Consider the following 21,969-nt stretch of genomic DNA (forward strand, 5'->3'; position numbering starts at 1 on the left):
AAAACCATAAGGTATAAGAAAAAAAACAGGTTTACACTCCATGTGAAAATATAATTACAAAAAAAGGCATGCTTAAGATGGAGGGATGAGATGGTCACCATCACGCTAAGTACACATATAAAGACATGAACGGTATGAATTTACTTTGTGTAAAACCAGAGACATGAAAAATTGTGTTCTATATGTGTAATATGAATTGAATTGTATTCTGCCATCATATATAACTAAAATAAATAATTAATTTAATTTTTTAAAAAATGCATGCCTAAATGTGACCCTGCTCACAATATAAAGTGATAAAAACTTATTTTGGAGGTCAATAGATAATTAAAATTAGTGATATCCTACAACTAGATCATTTGGTGGGGAGTGTACTGAGGATTGAACTCAGGGACACTTGACCTCTGAGCCACATCCCCAGCCTACTTTGTATTTTATTTAGAGACAGGGTCTCACTGAGTTGCTTAGCATTTCGTGGTTCCTGAGTCTGGCTTTGAACTCTCCATCCTCTTGCCTCAGCCTCCTAGGCTGCTGGGATCACAGGCGTGCATCACCACGCCTGGCCCAACTAGCTCCTTTTTTAAATGACACAATATGCTATGAAAATCTGTTTTCTTTCTCTCTAAACTAACTACATAATAACAATAAGGAATTTATAGTGGGGAAATTCAAAGTTTTATATTAAGGTATCAGTGTGTTTTCTCCATCCTTTTTCTGACTACTGAAGTGTCTGCCTCCCTGACCTCTGATACAATCTGCAAAAGAGGCTCTATGAAGCTCCCATACATATCACTACAACTCACATGCAGAAAGGGTAAGGGACATCCCTGCCAGCTTTAATAAACTTTTAATAAACCTTTATTGCTCAACAGTTTTCTAGGTCATGTTTGGTTTTTACAATCAGACCACCTGAAAAACACTCATTGAAACCAGAGATACTAATATAGGGTACAGAAGTTCAGGTGAAACTCTGGCTTGAGAGCTCAGATTGCCACCGCCATCAGTGACTATATGACACTAATCTAGCATTTGTTGGCATTTCTGTCACACATAAGGAAGTGACATTCACCCTCTACCTACGTGATGTCTTCTTTCCAAGATAAACAAGTACATCTTTCCTAAGAAAAGACACGTTGCAAACACGCTTAACAGTGAAATATCAGTGATCATCACAAATAAAAAATGTTCAATATTTACCTTTTCAGAGTATAGACTGGAGGAAAATTCAGAGAAACTAATCACACAAATTTCAGGATTTGAAAAATGATGCCCTAAAATAACTACAGTCAATCACAAGAAAGGACTGTTAGCTATACCAAGAGTTATAAAAGCAAGATGTTTCCCTTTGCTGTGTTCCTTTTTCTATGAGTAAAAATAAATTATCATTTGCTTATTAATAAAAAAGGGGGATGTGGGAGTGCTTCTCAGTGGTACAGAACATGCTCAGCATGCAAAAGGCCCTCGGTTCCATCCCCAGCACCACAAAACAATCATTATTGTGGAAAAATTAGTTGCTTTTAGTTGTTTAAGATTATTATCATAGGGGCTGGGACTGTGGTTCAGCAGTAACACATTTGCCTGGCATGTGTGAGGCACTGGATTAGATTCTCAGCACCACGTATAAATAAAGAAAGGTCTATCAACAACTAAAAAAATAAAAATAAAAATAAAAGATTATTATCATAGACCTAGTGATTTCACTTTTTCAGAATTTAAGAAAATAATCAGATATAGATAAGGACTGAAGTTCATTAAGTTTTAATTTAAAGTAAAAATCTGGATATAACTGGGACATCCAAAAAAGAGATCCAGGTAAATAAGTTATGCCTCTCTGTACAATGAAAGAGAATGCAACCATTGACAGTGTGATGTAAATACTGACCTAAAAAGTCAAACATCTAAAAGGAAAAACTAATCAAAATACTACTAGCATTCATATCTAGGTTGTGAGACCACGGCTGAATTGTTTTCTCCCTTCTACTTTAAAATATTTTTCACATTGTCAACAATGAATTTGATTTACTTCTAAAATTGGAACCAGAAGGGCAAAACAAGCTTTTTTTTAGACAAGTGACAGTGCAACTTGACAGATTTACCAAATACTCTGATAGTGTATCAAAAAGTAAACATTCTTAGATCCAGATAACAGGCCCTAAAACAAACATCATGGCCAGTGGTTTGGATAAGAAACAATGTGACAGAACATGGAAATCCAGGGCCTCTCAAGCACAACTCCACCTACTTATAATGTCCCTGACACACTGAGCTCACTGCCACTTGAATGCTGGTGATTGTTGTTTTTTTTCCTGATATGAGGTTTTGCTACATTGCCTAGGCTAAACATAAAATTCACAATCCTCCTGCCTCAGCTTCCCAAGTAGTGGGATTTCAGGTGAGCAACACTGCACCCACCCTAACACTGGTAATTGTGTCAAGGACTTAGGGATCCTTTTCTGGCAGTGAGGAAGTTTCCAGCTCTATTCTCATACCAGTTAATGCCCTAAAAAATGCTAGTTAGTCAGAATCCAAGTTATTGTTACACTCTTAACTCTGCCTGATGCAGATTTCACAGCAAAGACTGCAAATTCTCAAGATTAAACACACTAGGGGAATAGGAAAACAAAAAGGATCTTAATAAATGTTATGAAAATTTTCCATGGTGGTTTTGATGAATTAAGTGATTTAGTAATTTAGAGAGAAAAAATCCAGTCAGTTGTTCTTCCAAGTTTTCAAATCAGAGAATACCACTCACAAACAGGTGTGGTGGTATCTGTAATCCCAGCAATTCAGGAGGCTGAGGCAGGAGGATCATAAATTTGAGGCCAGCCTCCGCAACTTCATGAGACCCTGTCTCAAAATAAAAAATAAAATGGGCTGGGGGTATCCCTGGGTTTAATGCCCCCTCCCCCAAAAAAGTGTAGAAGGCAGCTGCACAAAGCATACATTCACTCTTATCTTCCTAATACTTTTCCTTTAGCTATTTTATAAACCACCAGTAAAAATCTTGCCTGCACAGAAAAAAACATATTTGTTTCCAGGACCCAGTGCTTAGAGGGAAAAATCCTATGTCATTAAAATCCACAAAGTAAATTATCAGCCCCCTCCCTCTAAAATAAGCTTATTGAATAGAAATTTTACTCTAAAATGCCAAGTCCTACTTATACTCATTTTTCCATTTGCTACATTAATAATTCAAGGTGCCTGTTGTAAGCCAATTCCAGATGCATCTTAGGACTGGGAAAATGAATGTGCAAGGAAAAACATCATTATTTGGTTCTTTCTTGAATATTCTGTGTATTTTCTCTTTGACAGAAAAAATACAATGACATGCTAGCCAACTAAAACACCACAAATAGAAGCAAAGACATCAATTATTCTAACACTGTGTATTGATGTATGTGTGAAATCAAATGAACTAAGTCACTTTAAATTATTCAAAGGAGATAAATTCCATTTTGTTTATGTTTTAAGATTTTCTTAAAGTATTATTTAAAAAGTCATGTAAGCATAGTATAGATGTATAGCAGGAAGATGTGAAGCAAAGAGCAGATGCTGGAAGGGCAACAGTACCTAAGCACAGGTAAGGGAGTGCCATAAGTTAACAAGTCCCATAAGTTAACAACTACAAGCTCCAGAAAAATGCCATCATGTCATCTGGGTACTCAGGAACATGAACAAAAACTGAAAGGTTTTGGAGGGGAATCAAAAAGTTGGAGGAAGCAAACTGTCTCAGAGTGGATTTTCTGGGTTGTATGTGTGATTGCCCCAGAGGGTAACTCTGGCTAAAGGGGCACGAGGCCACCTAAGACTAAAGTCCCCTCTTTCTGGTACAAGGAAGAGGCTTAGGGTATCCAGAGGCAATAGAGGATAAAAAGGGAATTCTAGAAAAAGGGAAACCAGGGAAGGGAACCCAGATTTGGTGTATAGCCTCAGAGTAGTCTCTGGCTGACTCTTAATCTTGGATGTGACAAATTGAAAGCAGTCTGAGCCAAGGTCTGAGCTACCCCCACCCGCTGCCACACACACACACACAGGTGTGAACGAGCTCATAGTCTGAGACTAAATAAGTAAAACTAAAAGAAAAGTGTCAATACCCTTCTGAGACATATAACCAAATCCAGAGTCGACAAGAGAATATTTACCATGTCCAGGAAACAATACCAAATGCCCTAACATATGAAGCTCAGGAAAACACAACCTATTTTCAGGGAAAGTGTTTTCAAACTAGTACCAACACCCAGGTGATACAGATGATGGAATTACCAGACAAGGACTTTAAATAACCTATTCTAACTATGCTTAAGGAGGTTAAGGAACATAGGGTTCAGAATAAAAGAAAGAAAGAGAAAGAATAAAAATAAACTGAATGGAAATAAGGAACTGAGAAATAAGGAACTGAGAAACTCAGGGTCTCTGATTCAATAGTTCAACTTGACAGTTTTTTTTTTTTTTTTTTTTTTTTACTCTCTGGGTATAAAAGCACACCCTTATAACATTCTGTTTTTCACTTTTAGTATTCAATAAATTTTATGAGATATTTGGCACTTCAGCTTCAACTTGGTGATATTTTCAATTTACAATGTGCTTATCGGGATTAAATCTCACTTTAAGTCAAGGAGGATTTGTATATGATAAAAAAAAAATATGGAGGCTGGGGTGTGGCTCAGTGGTAGAGCACTTGCCTAGCATGTGTGAGATATTGGGTTCAATTCTCAGTACCACATTAAATAAATAAATATTATAAAAATAAATATTACCAAAAAAAAATTTACTATGTAGGCTTAATAGCAAACAGAATAAGGATGAGAGAGTAAAATGTATGTGAATTCAGAGACAGAAATTATCTAATTCAAACAACAAAAAGAAGCTAGGGAAAAAAATGAACAGAGCATCAGGAACTATTAGAATAACAACAAAGGGTCTCTTACATATGGGTAGTTGGAATCCCTGAAGGAGAGGCAAGAGAATATAGAACAGAAAAAAAATTCTAAATGTCTAAAAACTTCCATATCTGATAAAATCTCTGACAATCCCAATAGGACTCAGAGGATAAGCCAAGGGTGGAGTATGCTGAGCATATTCCAGGCTCTAGGTGGAGTCTATGAGAAATGGTTCAATATAAACTATAAATGAACAGTGAAAAGCCACAGATACTGAAAATTTTAAAGCATCACCACTAAATCAATGCAAAGGGATAAAACCAAAAAGTCAATGGAAAACTAAAAACGAATTCTTTTTTAAAAATTCAAGTAACACAAAAGAAACAGAAAAGGGATAAACAAAGGAACAAAACAAAGTGGAAATAAACCAAAAAACAGATTTAAAAATAATAGGTCTAGGGCTGGGGATATAGCTCAGTTGGTAGAGTGCTTGCCTTGCATGCACAAGGCCCTGGGTTCAATCCCCAGCATCACCAAGAAAAACAACAACAACAAAAAAACAGGTTTAACTAGATCAATAATGACATTAAATTAGACTAAACACAACAATTACAAATCAGAATTATCAGAAAGGATAAAAAAGGAAGACTAAACTATACACTTTATAATGAAAACACACACAGAGGTCAGAGAGTATGTGAAGAAAGGATATATTAGGCAAACACAAAAAGTATTTAAAATATGGAATGATTATATTAATATCTGATAAGGACCACTTAAAATTAGTAGTATTACCAAAGACAAAGGGACATTTCATAACGATAAAAGGGTCAATTCATCACCAAGATAAAACAACAGGATGCATGCACTTGGTAATAGCTTCAAAATATACTGTATGAAAACTGCAAAAATTTAAAAGGAAAATAGAGAATTCTATAATCACAGGAGATTTTAACACTCCATCTCAAAACTTGATAGAATAGTTAAGTAAAAAATTAGTAAGGACATAGAATATAGAAACAACACTAATTGAGGTGTAGGGATCAAACCACATACTAGAGAATTCATTCTTTCCTGGTACACCGAAGTATTTTCAGCAAGTTATACCTTAAACTTGGCTACACTTGGCTATAAAACTCAAGAAGGCTGAAATCACTGCAATTTCTAATCAAAACAGAATTAAATTATACATTAGTAGCAATAAGAAATCAAGGACATCCTAATCATTTGGAAATGAAACCATATATTTGATTACTTATCAAAGGTCAAATGAAAATTAGAAAACTTTTTTTAACCTAATGATAATGAAAAGACAAATATAATTTGTGGGATACAGCCAAAGCAGCACTCAGAAGACAATTTATAGCTTTAAATATTTTCATTATGGAAAAAAAAAGGTCAAGTCAATGACAAAGAGTCTCAGCTATGTGCACACTACTGTCTGAGTGTGAGGCTCTATGCACCCAGAGAAGACAGGGCCAAAAGGAAAAACTGGGGCTGATCTGTGAACTGCTTGCACATTTCATGTTTCCTCACCCACCTAGCAGATGGTGAAAGCCTTACTGTCTCAGTGTTTAAGTGTAACTCCTGAGAAATTATTAGCTAACCACTAAACTTTTCTGACTTAAGGATAACTTGTAGGAAGTCAGGCTTAAAATATGTCAGAAGAATTCAGGAAAAAGAACAATAACAAAAAAAAAAAAAAAAAAGAAAGAAAGAAAACAGTCACATACGGCTCTAACTCAAGAAATTGGAAAAAGAAAGCCAAGTAAACCCAAAGGAAGAAAAAGAAGGAAATCTTCAAAAGAGCAGAAACCAACAAAATTGCCCAAAGCAAACTGAGCCAAAACTGGCTCTTTGAAAAGATCAATGAAATTGGTCCCTAGCTAGAATAATCCAGGAAAAACGAAACACAAATTACCAATATCACAAATGAAAAGCATTTATGACTGCAGATTTTGCAAACATTACAAGAATAAGTAAATGCACAGGTAAAGTTTAAGCCTTTTCACAAATTCAGTGCTGAATGATCACCTTGAAAGAGTTGTATCCACAACTCTGATAGTTATCTATTTGGCACAATCAAAAGCTGTGCTTTTGAAAGTCTGATTTAATATAAGCGCACTCATACTTAGAACTGATGTGAAGCTGAGATCTTCCCCTACCACAGCAAATCAACCTCAATGCACTCCTAAGTCAGCACATTGGGAATTTACACAGCTATCTCAATTTGGGCATGCTTTACAAAATAACTGTTGAATTCCTACCTCTTCTAAAGTGCCTTTATCTATTTCTGTTTTTAAAAAATTTTCATGTAGTATTCACAGTGTGCTCTAATCTCAAAATGAACCAAAAGCCTTATTTTTCTCAAGACATTCCTATAAAAATTATAGGGAGAGGTAATGTCCTCTAAAGGGCACTCAAAACTATGTCCAAATACTGAGTAAGATAAGAAGGTATGATATTTGAAATACCACTGGGCTCTTCTCTCACTGAACAAACTACATTAGAAATATAAAAATCCTATATGAACAAGCTTTCAGCCATTATGGGTGATTTCTTGATGACTTTGAGAGCAATTCTCAAATGGTGAGGATCAGTGATCTTCTCCGTGTACTGAGTCCCACACTGGCCACACACTGCACCATCTGATCAGCCAAAGGGGAAGAAAGCTCAGCACAAGGCTTGTGTGTGGGGCATCATTTATCTGAACACCCCAAAGCCAGGAATCTTTATCTCCCAGCTGCAGCAAACAAAAAAGCAACAGGAATCAAACCAAACGGTGTTCAACAGAAGGGTTTTAAATAGTTCAATAGTAAGGTTTCCTATAAGAAGAGACCTTTCATATTCAAGAAGTCGGAAAATGGCGTTAGAAGTCTTGATTAGAATTAGTAATGCCAAGAAAAAAAGACAGGTGTCAGTTACAAAGGAACTCCTTGAATACAAATAAAAAATAGTTTGTATGAGAGCCAAAGAAGCCATTATGAACTGCTATATAAATAGGCACTTAATGATTTTTTTCAATGTTCCATTATTGATCTAACAGTCCTCGGTTTCCGTTGAAATGAGTAAGTAATTTGTTTAAGATAACATTAATAGGATTTGCAGCATATTAGGTACCCTGGGTCCCTCTCATCATCAGAATTATCACTATGAAAAACAAATTTCACACTTTCAATAAAATATCTGCATAGTTTCAAAAATCACAGCAAAATACCAGGGACATTAGATTTATCCCTCAAGTGCAAAAAAGCATTTCTAAGTCATAATTCCACAAATATCACTTATTTGTATCAATAAATATTGCATATTTACTTACTAATGCGAGATATAATTGCTTTAAGCACTGCAAACACAATGGTGAGTTCTAAGAGATATGGTCCCTGCTCCATCTGTTAAAAATGATGAAATAAGGTAGAAAGAATGCTATGCAAGCAGATGGAATGGGGTCTGACCCCTACAAAGGCACAGAGAAAACATCCAGAAGAAATGATATTTAACTTGAGACAAGTGCAGGAAACAGGGCACAGTCCTGTGCTGTAGGAAGCCAGGACTGAGTAAAAGATGTCTCTGTCAAAGCAAACTGTGGTCTACGGCACAGCATGTGCAAATTGCCAGGCACTCTGTTAAGAGTTGTCTTTTGTGCAGGAAAAGAGACGTAGTAGAAAATTAAACTTCGATAGCAATCTGAATATAGCAAAAGATAACAGTCATCCACTTCTTAATGTAGTAATAAAAGAGGTAAAAGGTCCCAATTTCATCTGGGCCCATTCTCGACACTGCACATTTAAACACGTTTATTACTTGTGCCACAGCTTGAACAAGAAGGACGCTATGCTGTCTGCAGAGAGGCAACACACAACCAAGCAAACAGTCAAATACAACAGAGTGCTCCGGTGGCTTGCATGATTCTGATGTGTAGCTCCCTGACATAAGTTATCACTGAATAAAATACTTAGCTTAAAAACTACTGTTCGAAGACTTTTCCAATAATAAGTAAGGGAGCCACCATTATTCAGTAAATATGGTATAACAGGAAAATGAAAAGGAACCCTGACATTCTAACACCTAAATAAGGAATCATGCTTAGATTTTCAAATAAATACAGATTCCAAAGTATTTTTGCAGTCTCATCTTTACTGTTCACAGAAGGAAAGCCAAGCAGATATTCTAATAATCACCCACCATTTGTCAGGCACTAAGGTGGAATACCAGGCTCTTTGCCAGGAACTTAACATCATGATCTCATTTCACCCTCACACCTATCCTGCAAAGGAACTACTCCACCCGCCCCCCCGCCCCCCGCAGCACTTACAGGTACAGAATCTAAGGCTTAGGGATTTCCGTAACTTCCACAAGATTACATACAGACAAGCAACTGGTCCCCAGGTCAGATCCCAAAGTCTACACATCTCCTTCCCTCCCTACTGCATGGCTTCAGTGTCACCGGAGTGTGACCAGCAAGGGAGCTGGAGCACAGACACTGAGCAGAGGAAGTGGGAACAGGCTTCAGGTCCAGGAGTCCAAGCTCAGTTCTCTTTCAACCACCCTGAAGCTCACTACAACCCTTGTCTTGGGGTATCTGCCCATCATTTGAAGGCATCTTTAGCTTTCTAATAAGTTGATCCCTTTGCACTGGGTTCTCTCTAAACCATCTTTCTAAAGACAGTGGCGGCACAAATCACAGAAACACATCTAAGCAAAAAATCAAAACATTTAACAAGTAACACTATTCACACCCTGCATCCAACACTATCTTCAGGTGCCATGTGTTCCTGAAATAAATCTCACCATGAAATCTGCTACTTAAAAACTATAATAATAAAAAATAAATAAATAAAAATTAAAAACTATAATAAAGCCTCAAAACTGTGCCAAGCTTTATACAAATAATCTCATGTAATCCTCATAATGACTCTAACAAGACTATACTATTGACCTCAGTTCACAGAGATAAGCACAAGTTTATCAAGGTTAAGTAACATGCCCAAGGTCACACAATTAGAGGTGGTGAAGCAGTGTGATTCCAGAGCATATGCTTCTCACCTCTACAACACAGGCTGTGCTCATGAGATGGTCAATAGTCAAACAAAAATATTCTCATCCAAATTTGTATGTTCATAGAAGTGTTCATACATAATTACTCAAGAGTTACATTATCAAAATTATATTAATGTATGGCTCTTTGTTAAAGAAAAGAAACAGGCATCTCACTTAAAAACGTACTCACCTTTTAGATTATTAAACACTTTGTTAAATAAAGAAATATCACTTAAAATTTTCACACCTTTTAAATTACGAAGCTTGAAATCTATTTGACCACGTAGCTGAATGACAAATATTTTTTCAACATCTTACTCAATAGCTTTTCAATTGAGGGTGCACTCACACTTTACTTCGTACACAAAACAGATGCCCAAACACTCACCAATGGGCACCTGTTCAGGCTGACTGAGAGAGACGAAAGCTGATGTGTCATCAATCCAGGATATCTGAATGCTACCTGTTAACATTAAATTGAAAGTAAAGTGAGAACTTCACCATTTAGAGAACTCTCAGATATACTTTGTAGATCTGATGTTTATAGAGAGATGTTGTTAAAACTAGATTTAAAAAAAACTTTCATCAAAAATTCCAGGGGGCTGGGGTTGTAGCTCAGTGGTAGAGCACCTGCCTCACACGTGTGAGGCCCTGGGTTCACCTGGGTTTGATCCTCAGCCCCACATAAAAATAAATGAATAAAAATAAATTTTAAAAAGATTGTTTTTAAAAATCTCAGCACTACAGAGTTAGCCTGCTTAAAACATCAATCCACTACAGTAGTTTTTCTGTTAAAATTTTAAGAGAAATAAGCAGCTTTTAGAAATTTCTTTTAAAAGGAAAAGAAAGATCCGTCTGGATTGACTCCTAGGACACGTCATCATTTAGTCCAGGGTTGGAAGCCTTTTTCCCTCTCAAGATCACTAACAGAACTCATAGATAATCCATGTTCAAAACCACATCTGTTTCTTTCTCGAGATTGCTATGGTTTGAACACTGTGGGTGTCCTCCTCGCTAAACTCATGCTCAAGTTTAATCCCCACTATTAAGAGGGTGGAAATTTGTAATCCCAGTGATTTGGGAAGCTGAAACAGGAGGATCACAATTTGAGGCCAGTCTGAGCAATTCTGTGAAATAGTCTAAAATTTAAAAAAAAAAAAAAAATGGGGGAGGGGGTGCTATAGTTCATTAGTACATTAGTAGATTGCTTGCCTAGCATGTGTGAGGTCCGGGGTTATAGCCCCAGCACCACAAAAAAAAAAAAAAAAAAAGAGAGAGAGAAAAGAGAGGGGTTGAAACATAATCTGACTTTGGTGTTTAGATGGGGACTTTGAGAAGTGATTAGAATTAGATGCAGCCATTAAGGATGAAGCCCCCATGAAGGAATTCAGTGGCTTCATGATCAGAGGAAGACACACACACACATAACTCACCTGTCCCTTGCCTGTGACGCCCTACAATGCTTCAGAATTCTGTCAGTAAGAAGGCCATCACCAGATGTGGGCCCTTGACCTTGTAACTCCAACACCCTGACCAAAACAAACCTTCTTTATTTAAAACTCACCTGTCTACTGTGTTACTGGCAAACAGAAAACAGACTAATGTAGACATAAACTTTGAAACTGAAGAACAGGAAACATAAAAATGAGTCAAAACACATCACAGTAATAAGAAAAAAATCAATACTGAAAAGAATAAGAGACAGAATGGAGGCCAAAATAAATAAGGAGCCTAAGAGAAAAAGCTAAGTCAGACCAACAGAGGGAAAAGCAGAAGCAAAGAGCTACATACAGGCTGAGAGGCAAATAAAAAAGGCCACACACAACAGGACAGAATGGAGGAGAGGGGAGCAGAAGAGCAGGGTCCAGGCGGCTGGAGAAAATAGAAGGAAAAGGCAGAGACCTGACAGCTCCATACAGTGCTCTTGAAAAAAATGCAGAGGACTGGACTTTACAAAATGGGTGAAGTCACCAAACTCTAGCAATGGAAACATGTTTTCATTCCTACTAAAATTTCTGATAGGGGCTGAGGTTATAGCTCAGTGGCAGAGCACTTGCCTAGCATGTGTGAGGCACTGGGATCGGATCGATCTTCAGCACCAGAAACAATTAAATAAATTAAATAAAGGCAAAAATTTTTTTTTCTGACAGCTAGGAACTCTTAAAAAGTGTTTTGTTTTAACCACCAAAAGAAAGAAAACAAAAAACCCCAAAACCTCACTTTTAGCCAAAGAGTAAGGCACAACACTGACTTGAGCAATTAGAAGAAAAAAAAAAAAAAGAAAGAAACAGGTGTTGTTATTTGGTTACTCTCTACCGTGTGTGTGTTATCTTTACACTGGTAACAATAGTGAACTTCTATTGAGTGAACTCACATGGTTTGGATGTGAGGTGTTGCCCCAAAGCTCCTCTGTGTTAATGAAGGAATGTCCGGAGGTAAAGTGACTGGATTGTGACAGCTGCAACTTAATGAGTCCATCCTAGTCTGAATGGACTGCAGGCTGGACATGGCCAGAGGAGGTGGGTCGCTGGTGGGGTGCCCTGGAAGGGTTATTCTTCCCTGAGCCCCTGCCTCCTCCTCTCTCTGTTTCCTGATCCCACATGAGCTGAGCAGCTTTCCTGTACTTCCTCCATGATCTGCTGCCTCACCCTGGGCACAGAACCATGGAGTCAGCCAACTATGGACTGAGATCTCTGAATCCATGAACCCCAAGTAAACTTTTCTATTTCTCAGTTGTTCTTTGTTGGGTATTTTGGTCACAGTGATGCAAGGCTGACTAACACAGTAGTTACTATATGCCACACCTGTTGTAAATGCCTTATAATGATTAGCTCATTTGATCCCAGTGACATGCCAATGAAAAAGGTATTATTATTATTTTTTTAAACAATTTATCTTTATTTTGTTTTATTTATTTTTATGTGGTGCTGAGGATCGAACCCAGGGTCTCTCACGTGCGAGGCGAGCTCTCTACCACTGAGCCACAACCCCAGCCCCTATTATTATTATTATTATTATTATTATTATTATTATTATTATTATTATTTCATCATCATCATCATCATCTCCAATGAGAAAACAAAGAGTACTTGTCCAAAGTCACACAGCAAATTTTTTTTTTTTAATTAAACTGAAAAAAATCCTACTTGGAGCATTTTACTTAATTTAGTCAATTAAAGTTTCACAACATAGAAATAAGAACTTGAGATGTGAATCAACAAAAGCTTCCAAAATAAATGAGCCTTGAAATTCAACTGCACTTTTAATCTGTATTTAAATTAAAAGGCAACTAGGATTTCAGAGAATATCTAGACTACCTTCAAAGAGCAGGATAATTTTCCAGAAAAGATGCTTTCACATATTTTTCAAAAAATAAAGTATGTAAAGTTTTAAAGTTTTCTTATTTGTTTTTACTTATGAGAGGTAATATGGGGCTGGGATTGTGGCTCAGTGGTAGAGCGCTCACCTAACATGTGCAAGGCCCTGGGTTCAATCCTCAGCACCACATACAAATAAAGGTATTGTGTGCAACTACAACTAAAAAAAAAAAAAAAGAGAGAGAGAGAGAGAGAGAGGTAATATATGCTTGCTTTAGAAAATACAGAAAAGCATAGAAGGAAAAATAAAGTGTTCAGTGGTGATCACATGGTGTTATCAAGATTTCTAGGGCTGGGGATGTGGCTCAAGCGGTGGCGCGCTCGCCTGGCATGCGTGCGGCCCGGGTTCGATCCTCAGCACCACATACAAACAAAGATGTTGTGCCCGCCGATAACTAAAAAAATAAATAAATAAATATTTTAAAAAATTCTCTCTTTACACTCTCTCTCTCTCTCTGTCTCTCACTCTCTCTCTTTAAAAAAAAAAAAGATTTCTATACACAGTTTTTTTTAAAAATAGTGTCAGCTATACAGGAATTCTATTTTGTATAGCTTTTTACTCTAAGGATTAAAATGTAAACAACTTACCGTCTTTAATATTTGAAAAATATTTTTTAAATGTCTGCATACTATCCTGGAGGAAATGCATCAACAGTTACCAGTCTTACTTACTTTAGCTTTTTGCAGCTCTCATTTTATCTAAGATTTTTTTTCTAAATATTTATTTATTTTTTTAGTTTTAGGTGGACACCATATCTTTATTTTACATTTATGTGGCTGAGGATTGAACCCAGTGCCTTGTGCATGGTAGGCGAGCACTCTACCACTGAGCCACAACCCCAGCCCTTATCTACGATTTCTATAGAGGATGATAGCTTAAATAACTTAACTTCTTAAGATAAAGAGGCATGGCTTACAATCAGAACAGTCTTTACAAACTCTAACCAGAAGACTACTCGAATTAACTTAATCACATGACCTGGTAAAAAGGAAAGACCTGCCCTCCTTCATAGATAACCCATATCTTGGTCAGCTCAGGCAACCAAATTAGAATTCCTGTACAGCTGACACTATTTTTAAAAAACTATGTATGGAAATCTTGATACCACCATGTGATCATCACTGAATGCTTTATTTTTCCTTCTATGTTTTTCTGTACTTTCTAAAGCAAGCATATATTACCTCTTATAAGTAAAAACAAATAAGAAAACCTTAAAACTCTACATACCTTATTTTTGAAAAATATGTGAAAGGCATCTTTCTGATTTGGTTGCTTTAATTATAATCTCAAACAGAGACTGCCTGACCTTATGAAACAAACATTCTCTCTGAATTTTAATCTTCAGAATTATTTACTCTCTACCTATACTTGTGTTCGCTGGTCAGTAGTACTGGCAGTCATAAAAATGGTGTCTTGTAGATCCTACTGGATCCTACTGGAAAGTGAATCCTATTAATCCACAATCATATCTGCACATATTAATCTCTCATATCATATCAGATTAATATCAGCACAACATATTAGCTCCTCAGATCATATTAGCCCAAAAAAATTTCCATGAGTGAAATTAAAACCTTGTGAATTTACATTCTTTCATGCCCAAGACAAAACTATCTATCTACCTCTGACCACCTACACCGAAAGAATAGCAAGATCCTAAGACGTGCATCTGCACTGTGTTTCACTTACCAAACGCACTGAAAAGCTGGTAAAGGTCACTGGTTTTCCATTCTTTGGGGAACGTCACATGGAGAACATGATCGCGTTTAGGTTGTACTACAAGACAAATACATGATTAAAGATTGATAGTTGAAAAGTGATCAAGTAAACCAGGGATTCTCTGATGAAGAAATCATGATGCCTCATGATTTCCAAATAACTCCTAAAGTATGCTTACCTTTGGCAGGACTCTGCTGTCACAAGCTAGACCAATACAGCCCACTACAATTTGATGACCAACTCTATGCAGAACTATCTCCTTTTTTCAAGAAGTTCTTGTGGAGATATTGGAAAGGGGAGGAAAGGCAACTCTGTTCTAGAAGTTTCCCCATACTTTTAACTTCCTCCTTTTAATCTAGCTGTCCACATGTTCATTTAGTTTTTTAAAAATAATAATGTACTGTCCCAACTAAATGAACTGATCACTTTTAAGCAGAGGCAGTGTTGAGACAGGACACTCTGTTCTCATCCCAGACCCATCACTTCACCTGTGCACTCTGGCCACTCCTGGCTATGAACCAGGGTGATGAAATTTAGCTTACAGAACTGCTGTGAGACTAGCAGGCTAACGTGGAGGTCAGCACAATGGCAGAGTGATGAAATATCATCACAACAATATTAGCCCCAAGTACATTCATCCATGAATTGAAGCAAATAAAGACTAGGAAAAAAAGCAATGGGCTGGTACAGTGGCATGCACCTATAACCCCAATGATTTTGACGCAGGAGAATCTAAAGTTCAAAGCCAGCTTCAGCAACTTAGTGAGACACTCAGCAACTTAGAGGGGTCCTGTCTCAAAATTGAAAATTAAAAAAAAAAAAAAAAAGGACTGGAGATGTAGGTTGGTGGTAAAATGCTCTTAGGTTCAAAAAAAAAAAAAAGGGCAAATAGAATAAAAGAGAAAAGCAGAAGAAAAGTAGCAGCAATTACCCCTTCAACCAGATTGGATTTTTGAGGTGTTTTTTTAATTTCTTTTTTTTTTTTTTTCCTGGTGCAGGGGATGGAACCCAGGGTGTCACACACACTAAGCTACACCCTCAAGTCTTTATAACAGCTTTTAACAGGCCACCTACCCCATTAACCCACTACATTTAAACATATACCTACTCAAGTAATTGGAAAACAGAAATTTTAAAAGTTACTGACACAGATAGCATAACTTAAAATCTATTATAAATATTTACAAGAAATGACAAAACTAGAATTCTAAGGGAAAATGAAATAATGAAGCAAAGATTTTTTAAAAAAAAAATCAACTCATGCATAAACTAGAAAATGTAAATAAGAGATGACCCCCAGGGTCCCATTAACTTAAGCATACTATTCATATCAACCACAAAATCACTGCCCATGTTTAATCGAAAAAAGCTCTTCCTTCAGTAATATATTTCCTGTTCCTCCTTCAGACCACACACGTAAGTGCACAGAAACAATGAGAAAATTAAAATTAACTCACAGTCTGGTCCTTCCAGGTTTAGATAGGGGATATCCATGACCCTCATAAGAAACAATCTATAAAGAGAAGATAAAAATAGATAATGAACTAATTTCTTAAGAAAAAGCATAGAGGCATCTATTAAATGTCTTAGTAGAAGCCCTTGAATATATTGTTCTATTTCTAAAATAATTTTTAGAACCTTAAAATTCAATTCAGAGATTCTCTCTTACCATTTATCATAAATAGGACAAACAAGCCAGGTGCAGTGGGGCATGCCTGTAATCCCACTGACCCGAGAGGCTGAGGCAGGGAGATCTCAAGTTGCAGGGCAGCCTCAGCAACTTAGCGAGACCCTGTCTAAAGTAAAAAATAAAAAGGGCTTGGCATGCAGCTCAGCGGTAAGGCACCCCTAGGTTCAATTCCCAATGCTAAAAATAAATAAGTAGGAAAAACACCAATGTACTGCAGTATCCCAAACCTACAACAGTTTCTGGCCCTCTGTTGTTGCTCAGTAAGTATCAGTTTAAATGAGTGAAATTAGTCAACAAAAGGCTAAAAGAAAGCTCTGTACAGAGCTGCCTTGTTAGTTCAGAGAAACAGCAAGAAAACAAATATAAAACATCTTACCAACTCATGAATACCTGTTCCTACAAATTATAAAGGCAACATTCATAAATGGTGTTTGTGAGCTGAGAACAGAATGATAGCATCAATTTCTTTTCTTTTTCTCTTTTAATGAAATGCAAAAGTCATTGGATACATATTAATCTTCTCTGGGTAAACCGCAGAGTCTGAAGTAAGTGAACGTCTCAAAAGCCCACATCATTATTATCATTTAAAACATAATAAAAGTTCAAAGCAAAACAATTCTTGTAAAGAAAACTATCATAGTAATACAAACCATAGCAGTCTGTTTATGTATATCTTCCAAAATGGATACAAAGGCACTTTAAAAAGAATACTTGTTAATTACAACTTTCTATAATATCATTCAATTTCTCTATTTGCAAGATTATGGACATTTGGTTGTATGTGAGATGATTTTCACAAGTTTTACTTGAATAACCATACATTGTGTGTTTCTGGTAGAGACTACATTATACAGCAAATTAAAAAGGCAACCCAAGTGCCCAACAGCAATTAGTCTGGCTTCACTGCGCTGCAATTAAGGCACATTATACCAGGCATTCAAAAGCCAAGCAGGGTATGATCTAGTTTACAAATGGAACCATCAGCGTGAACAACACTCTTCTGTTGATATCAGAAAAAAAATTGTCATAGTAGTTCGTGGTTTGAGAGCTTCTATGGCCTATAATTTAATAAACCAAATCCCATGGCCAAGAAACCAAATTTATTTTTAGTTCACTAATTTAAGCTAAAGTGTACTATTCTGCTTTTGTAAGCTGTTTTGTCCAATTTAATCAACACTATTTACAATGTCAGAAAACAATAAGATACATAAAGTACCTAACAGAGAAGGTTCTCAATGAGATATGCAGCTGTCATTATTACAGCCCACCAGGACCTGGGAAGTTATGCCTAAGTTAGGAGGCTCAATAATTTTATGCTTCATATAATTTCCAATTCTTCAATTAGCAAATTTAGAGATAGTTCCCAAATTCTAAAACTAAAAACAAAGAAAAAATAAATTTAAAAAATTTATTTTAAACATCATATAATGAAGGCTCAGTGGTAGGGCACTTCCACAGCATGTGTGAGGCCCTGGTCTGGTCCCCAGCACCACATACACACAAAGTTAATGAAACTTATCTAGCACCTAAAAATAATTTTTTAAATTTACCCTGATTTCAAGAGAAGAATAAATGTTTAACCAACAAGGTATTCATTGTTACGCTATTCAATACACAAATAATCAAAATCAACTTCCATAATATGCAAGGTCGGTAAGGTGCAGTTTAAATTTTCAACATAATAAATAATCAAAAAACTATGAAAAAAGGAAAACAACTATGAAAACCTCAACAACACACAAATAACTCAGGGTACAATTTAAAGTTTTTAAAAAGCACAAAACTAGGGGCTGGGTTATGTCTCAGTGGTAGAGCACTTGCCTGGCATGTGTGAGGCACTGGGTTCACTTCTCAGCACCACATACAAATGAATAAAAGTTTATCAACATTTCAAAAATAATTTTAAAGCACAAAACTAAAAGGAAGAAAAAGAAAACAACACACAGACACACACACACACAAATTTCATTTACTACTTTTTGTTCTTTTTTCTTTATAGGGATTGAACCCAGGGGTGCTCCACCACTGAACTACATCCCCAGCATTTTTTGTTTTTTTGAGACAGGGTCTTGCTAAGTTGACCAGGCTGGCCTTGAACTTAAAACCCTACTGCCCCAGCCTCCTGGGTAGTGGGGATTACATGAGTGCACCACTTCCCAACTCATTTGCTACTATTGATTTTTTAAAGAAAATTAAGGCTACCAGAACTGAGGAAGTTACTACAGATGTTCTCAGAAAAAGCGTACTGAAAATGCCATTTGAATTAATCCTGTGTATCCTGTGCATTATCTCACCTGGTTTTAAGAGAGAATAATACAAAGTTAAACCACAAGCTTGAGTCTGCAATTATATATATATATATTTTTTTGTACTGGCAACTGCAACCAGGGGTTCTTTACCACTGAGCTACATCCCCAGTCCTTTTTATTTTTCTTTTTGAGACAAGGTCTTGCTAAATTACTGAGGCTGGCCTCAATCTTGAGATCCTCTTGCCTCAGACTCCCAAGTCACTGGGGGTCACAGGAATGCATCACCATGCCTTGCTTTTTGTTTGTTTTACTTCTAAAGTTCATGAGACCTCAATAATGAGTTCTAAAAACCTACTTTCCTACAAATACAACTACGGACTACCCTTGAAAGGGGGCTTCTCTAGTTTCTCTCACCGTGAAAATGCTTAAAAAATTTTTCTGAGTGATATCTTTTGTCAAGCAATATACATGTAGGCTATTTGTCCTGTAATAGTTCATATAAATGTTAAATAGGACCTCTGATTTAAATAAAAATTCACTCTCAGGTAACATAACCAAAATATCTTTTCAAAAAGTTTAGTTAATCCTACCCTGTGGTGTTTATTTTCTCGATACTTTAGACAGAAACCCCTTTCCAGTGAATTATTAATAGCACTTCTCAGTCTCCCCCGTGACTCCAACTTCATGTCTGGGCTTCGGGGAGAAATGCACAGCCCCAGCCCCTGGAATAACACAGAAACCAACTCTTAGTGTGACTTGGCAGACTGCAGCTCTGGAAAGAGCCATGCAATTGTGAAACTGACTCTAAAACTGTAGCTGGGCGTCTGCGGAACTCAACCAAAGTAAACTTCCCCAGCACCCTCCCACCTCCTCCTGCCATGCTGCAAGCAAGCATCGCTGTGGTGCCATCACTGCCCTTTGGAAGGAACATTAAAACCTTTCAAGCAAGCATCCCTCATCCAAACTGCTGCCAAAGAGCCTGCACTGACTCTGGAATGATTTGATACAAGTATTTTATCAAACATGGAATGGGAACTCAACAGTTTTCATCTTAATGTAAGAGGAGATGCACTGGGCAAGCAGAAAGGCTGATAACACACAGTAGGGTGCTCCTTCACAGTGAACCATACCGAGAACACTTTCCTGGAAGCCCGTTCATGTGCAGACATCAAAAAGATCCTCACACCAACATGTGCAGGAAACACTATTTCTATTTTCCTGCAGATTCAAGATGGCTATAATACAGTCATGACACTCAATCAAGAGTGTGAGGGAGTACTGCTACATTCCTGAAAGCTTGCTGATGAAATACCATTTTCCTGCCTAACCTCTAAAGGTTATTTGACTCCACTGAAGACTAAAATTAAAATTCCCATTTGATATAGAGGCCAATTTTACATCAGAATTCTATCCTCAGACACCATGCAACAAAGCTTACATTCTAGATGCCAGAAAGCAAACACTGTGGAATCTGTCAGGTTTTCTCTGCAGTACTGCGGATTAAACTCCTGACCTTGGGCATGCTAGGAAGGCACTCTACCACTAAGCTACACCCCAGCCCTTTTTATTTTTTGACATGATCTTGCTGAATTGTCCAGGTTAGCCTCAAACTTGTGTTCGTCCTGCCTCAGCCTCCCAAATCACTGAGATTACAGGCATGCACCATGGTCTGACTCAAATTTATCATTTTTAAAAAACATTCTAAGAGTGTACTACTGGCAATACTAGATATTATGGTTTGCAGATGAGTCTAAAAAGATTCAAGGGTAAAGCATCGAATACTTCAGGGGCTCTTGCTTAGCATGCTGGATAACTTCAGCTCTGTCTCTTAGTAGGTTACACAATACCATTACTTCCAAAGAATCACCTCATCTCTGTTACCGATATGCTACATGGCACTCACAGAAAGTGACCCTCCAAACTCTTTTGCAACCAGAGCAGTATGACACTGTGTCTCAGACTATCTAAGAATGCTCACTAGGCACTGAAAATTTTCAATTCAGATATAGAACTTCTCAGGATAAGCTTGAACCATTATTAAAATGTGGTTCCGCAACAGCATCACCTGGACACTTGATTCAAGAGTTACTGACTCAAACTCTGGTCTGAGAACTACTATTTAACATGAAAACTATGTTCAATGCTGTGCTGTTAATTACCATTGGATTCTGCAGACAGCTGCATAATGACTTGTACTGACTTCTCCAAAAAATTTGCCTTAATAGTTTGTTTATATTAAATGATTTTGTCTTAGAAAAGCAAAAAAAAAAAAAAAACAATTAAAACAAATAACAAGGACAACCTCAAAATCCAGGAAGCAGTAACACAAGGCTCTACCACTCCCTGAAACCAGGATGTCACACGGTGACAAGCAATTAGATTCTCTGCAAGAGATAATCTGGGGGAAATTATTGCTGACAGCTGTCATTCTCATTTTGAAGAAGCAAAATAAATAAATAAATAAATAAATAAATAAAACTCAAATGACTCCTAACATCTCATTAGCAAAATTAGAACTTCCTTCTGTGAATTGGCTACGAATTAAGATTTAGCCACCAATGCAGCAGCAATGAAAAGTGGCAAACCAACACATGTAATACAAAGAATCAAATACTTGTGACCCTTGACATAATTCTCCAACCTTCCCAACAAGCTTCAACACACGGAAACCGCACAACACACTAGACTGCTCTAAGGAGTATACTCAGATCAAAAGTTATTCTCTGATGACACAAGAGCTTGCCTTGGACTATGGCTTATCTGAACCATTCCCTAGTTGTCCAGTGAATACAAAAAAGATTGCAAAATAATATCAGAATTAACCCATTTTATGCAGCCATGCTCAAAAAAAAAAACAAAACCATGAATGTGATATTCAAAAATGCATGCAAGAAGTCCTGAAGGTCACTCACAAACACTCTGCATGCAGAATTAAATCTCTGGGAGCTGAAGAGCACTATAGGTTGTTCAAAATGCTGCATTACCAAATCTACACTCTAAATCACTGATTTTA

General features: G+C 36.9%; 1 protein-coding gene and 1 non-coding gene across 4 annotated transcripts in view; one reads left to right on the forward strand and one right to left on the reverse strand.

Moving 5' to 3' along the window:
• The window catches only part of Parn (poly(A)-specific ribonuclease), a 145,374-nt gene that overhangs the window by 64,310 nt on the left and 59,095 nt on the right, over positions 1-21,969 (reverse strand). For 2 of the 3 annotated variants that reach the window (XM_015491075.2, XM_015491073.2), the window contains 3 exons: positions 16,475-16,530; positions 14,988-15,074; positions 10,309-10,383 (listed from right to left, as the gene is read on the reverse strand). In XM_015491075.2, coding sequence (XP_015346561.1) covers positions 10,309-10,383; positions 14,988-15,074; positions 16,475-16,530 — 218 coding nt within the window. The remainder of the gene's footprint in view (positions 1-10,308; positions 10,384-14,987; positions 15,075-16,474; positions 16,531-21,969) is intronic. The other variant, XM_048789529.1, reaches the window with a different exon arrangement.
• On the forward strand, positions 5,344-5,416 carry Trnaa-ugc. The gene has a single exon. It is a non-coding gene; the product is annotated as a tRNA-Ala (tRNA).

This window comes from Marmota marmota, unplaced genomic scaffold (genome assembly GCF_001458135.2).
Source record: "Marmota marmota marmota unplaced genomic scaffold, marMar, whole genome shotgun sequence".
Lineage (NCBI taxonomy): Eukaryota > Metazoa > Chordata > Mammalia > Rodentia > Sciuridae > Marmota > Marmota marmota.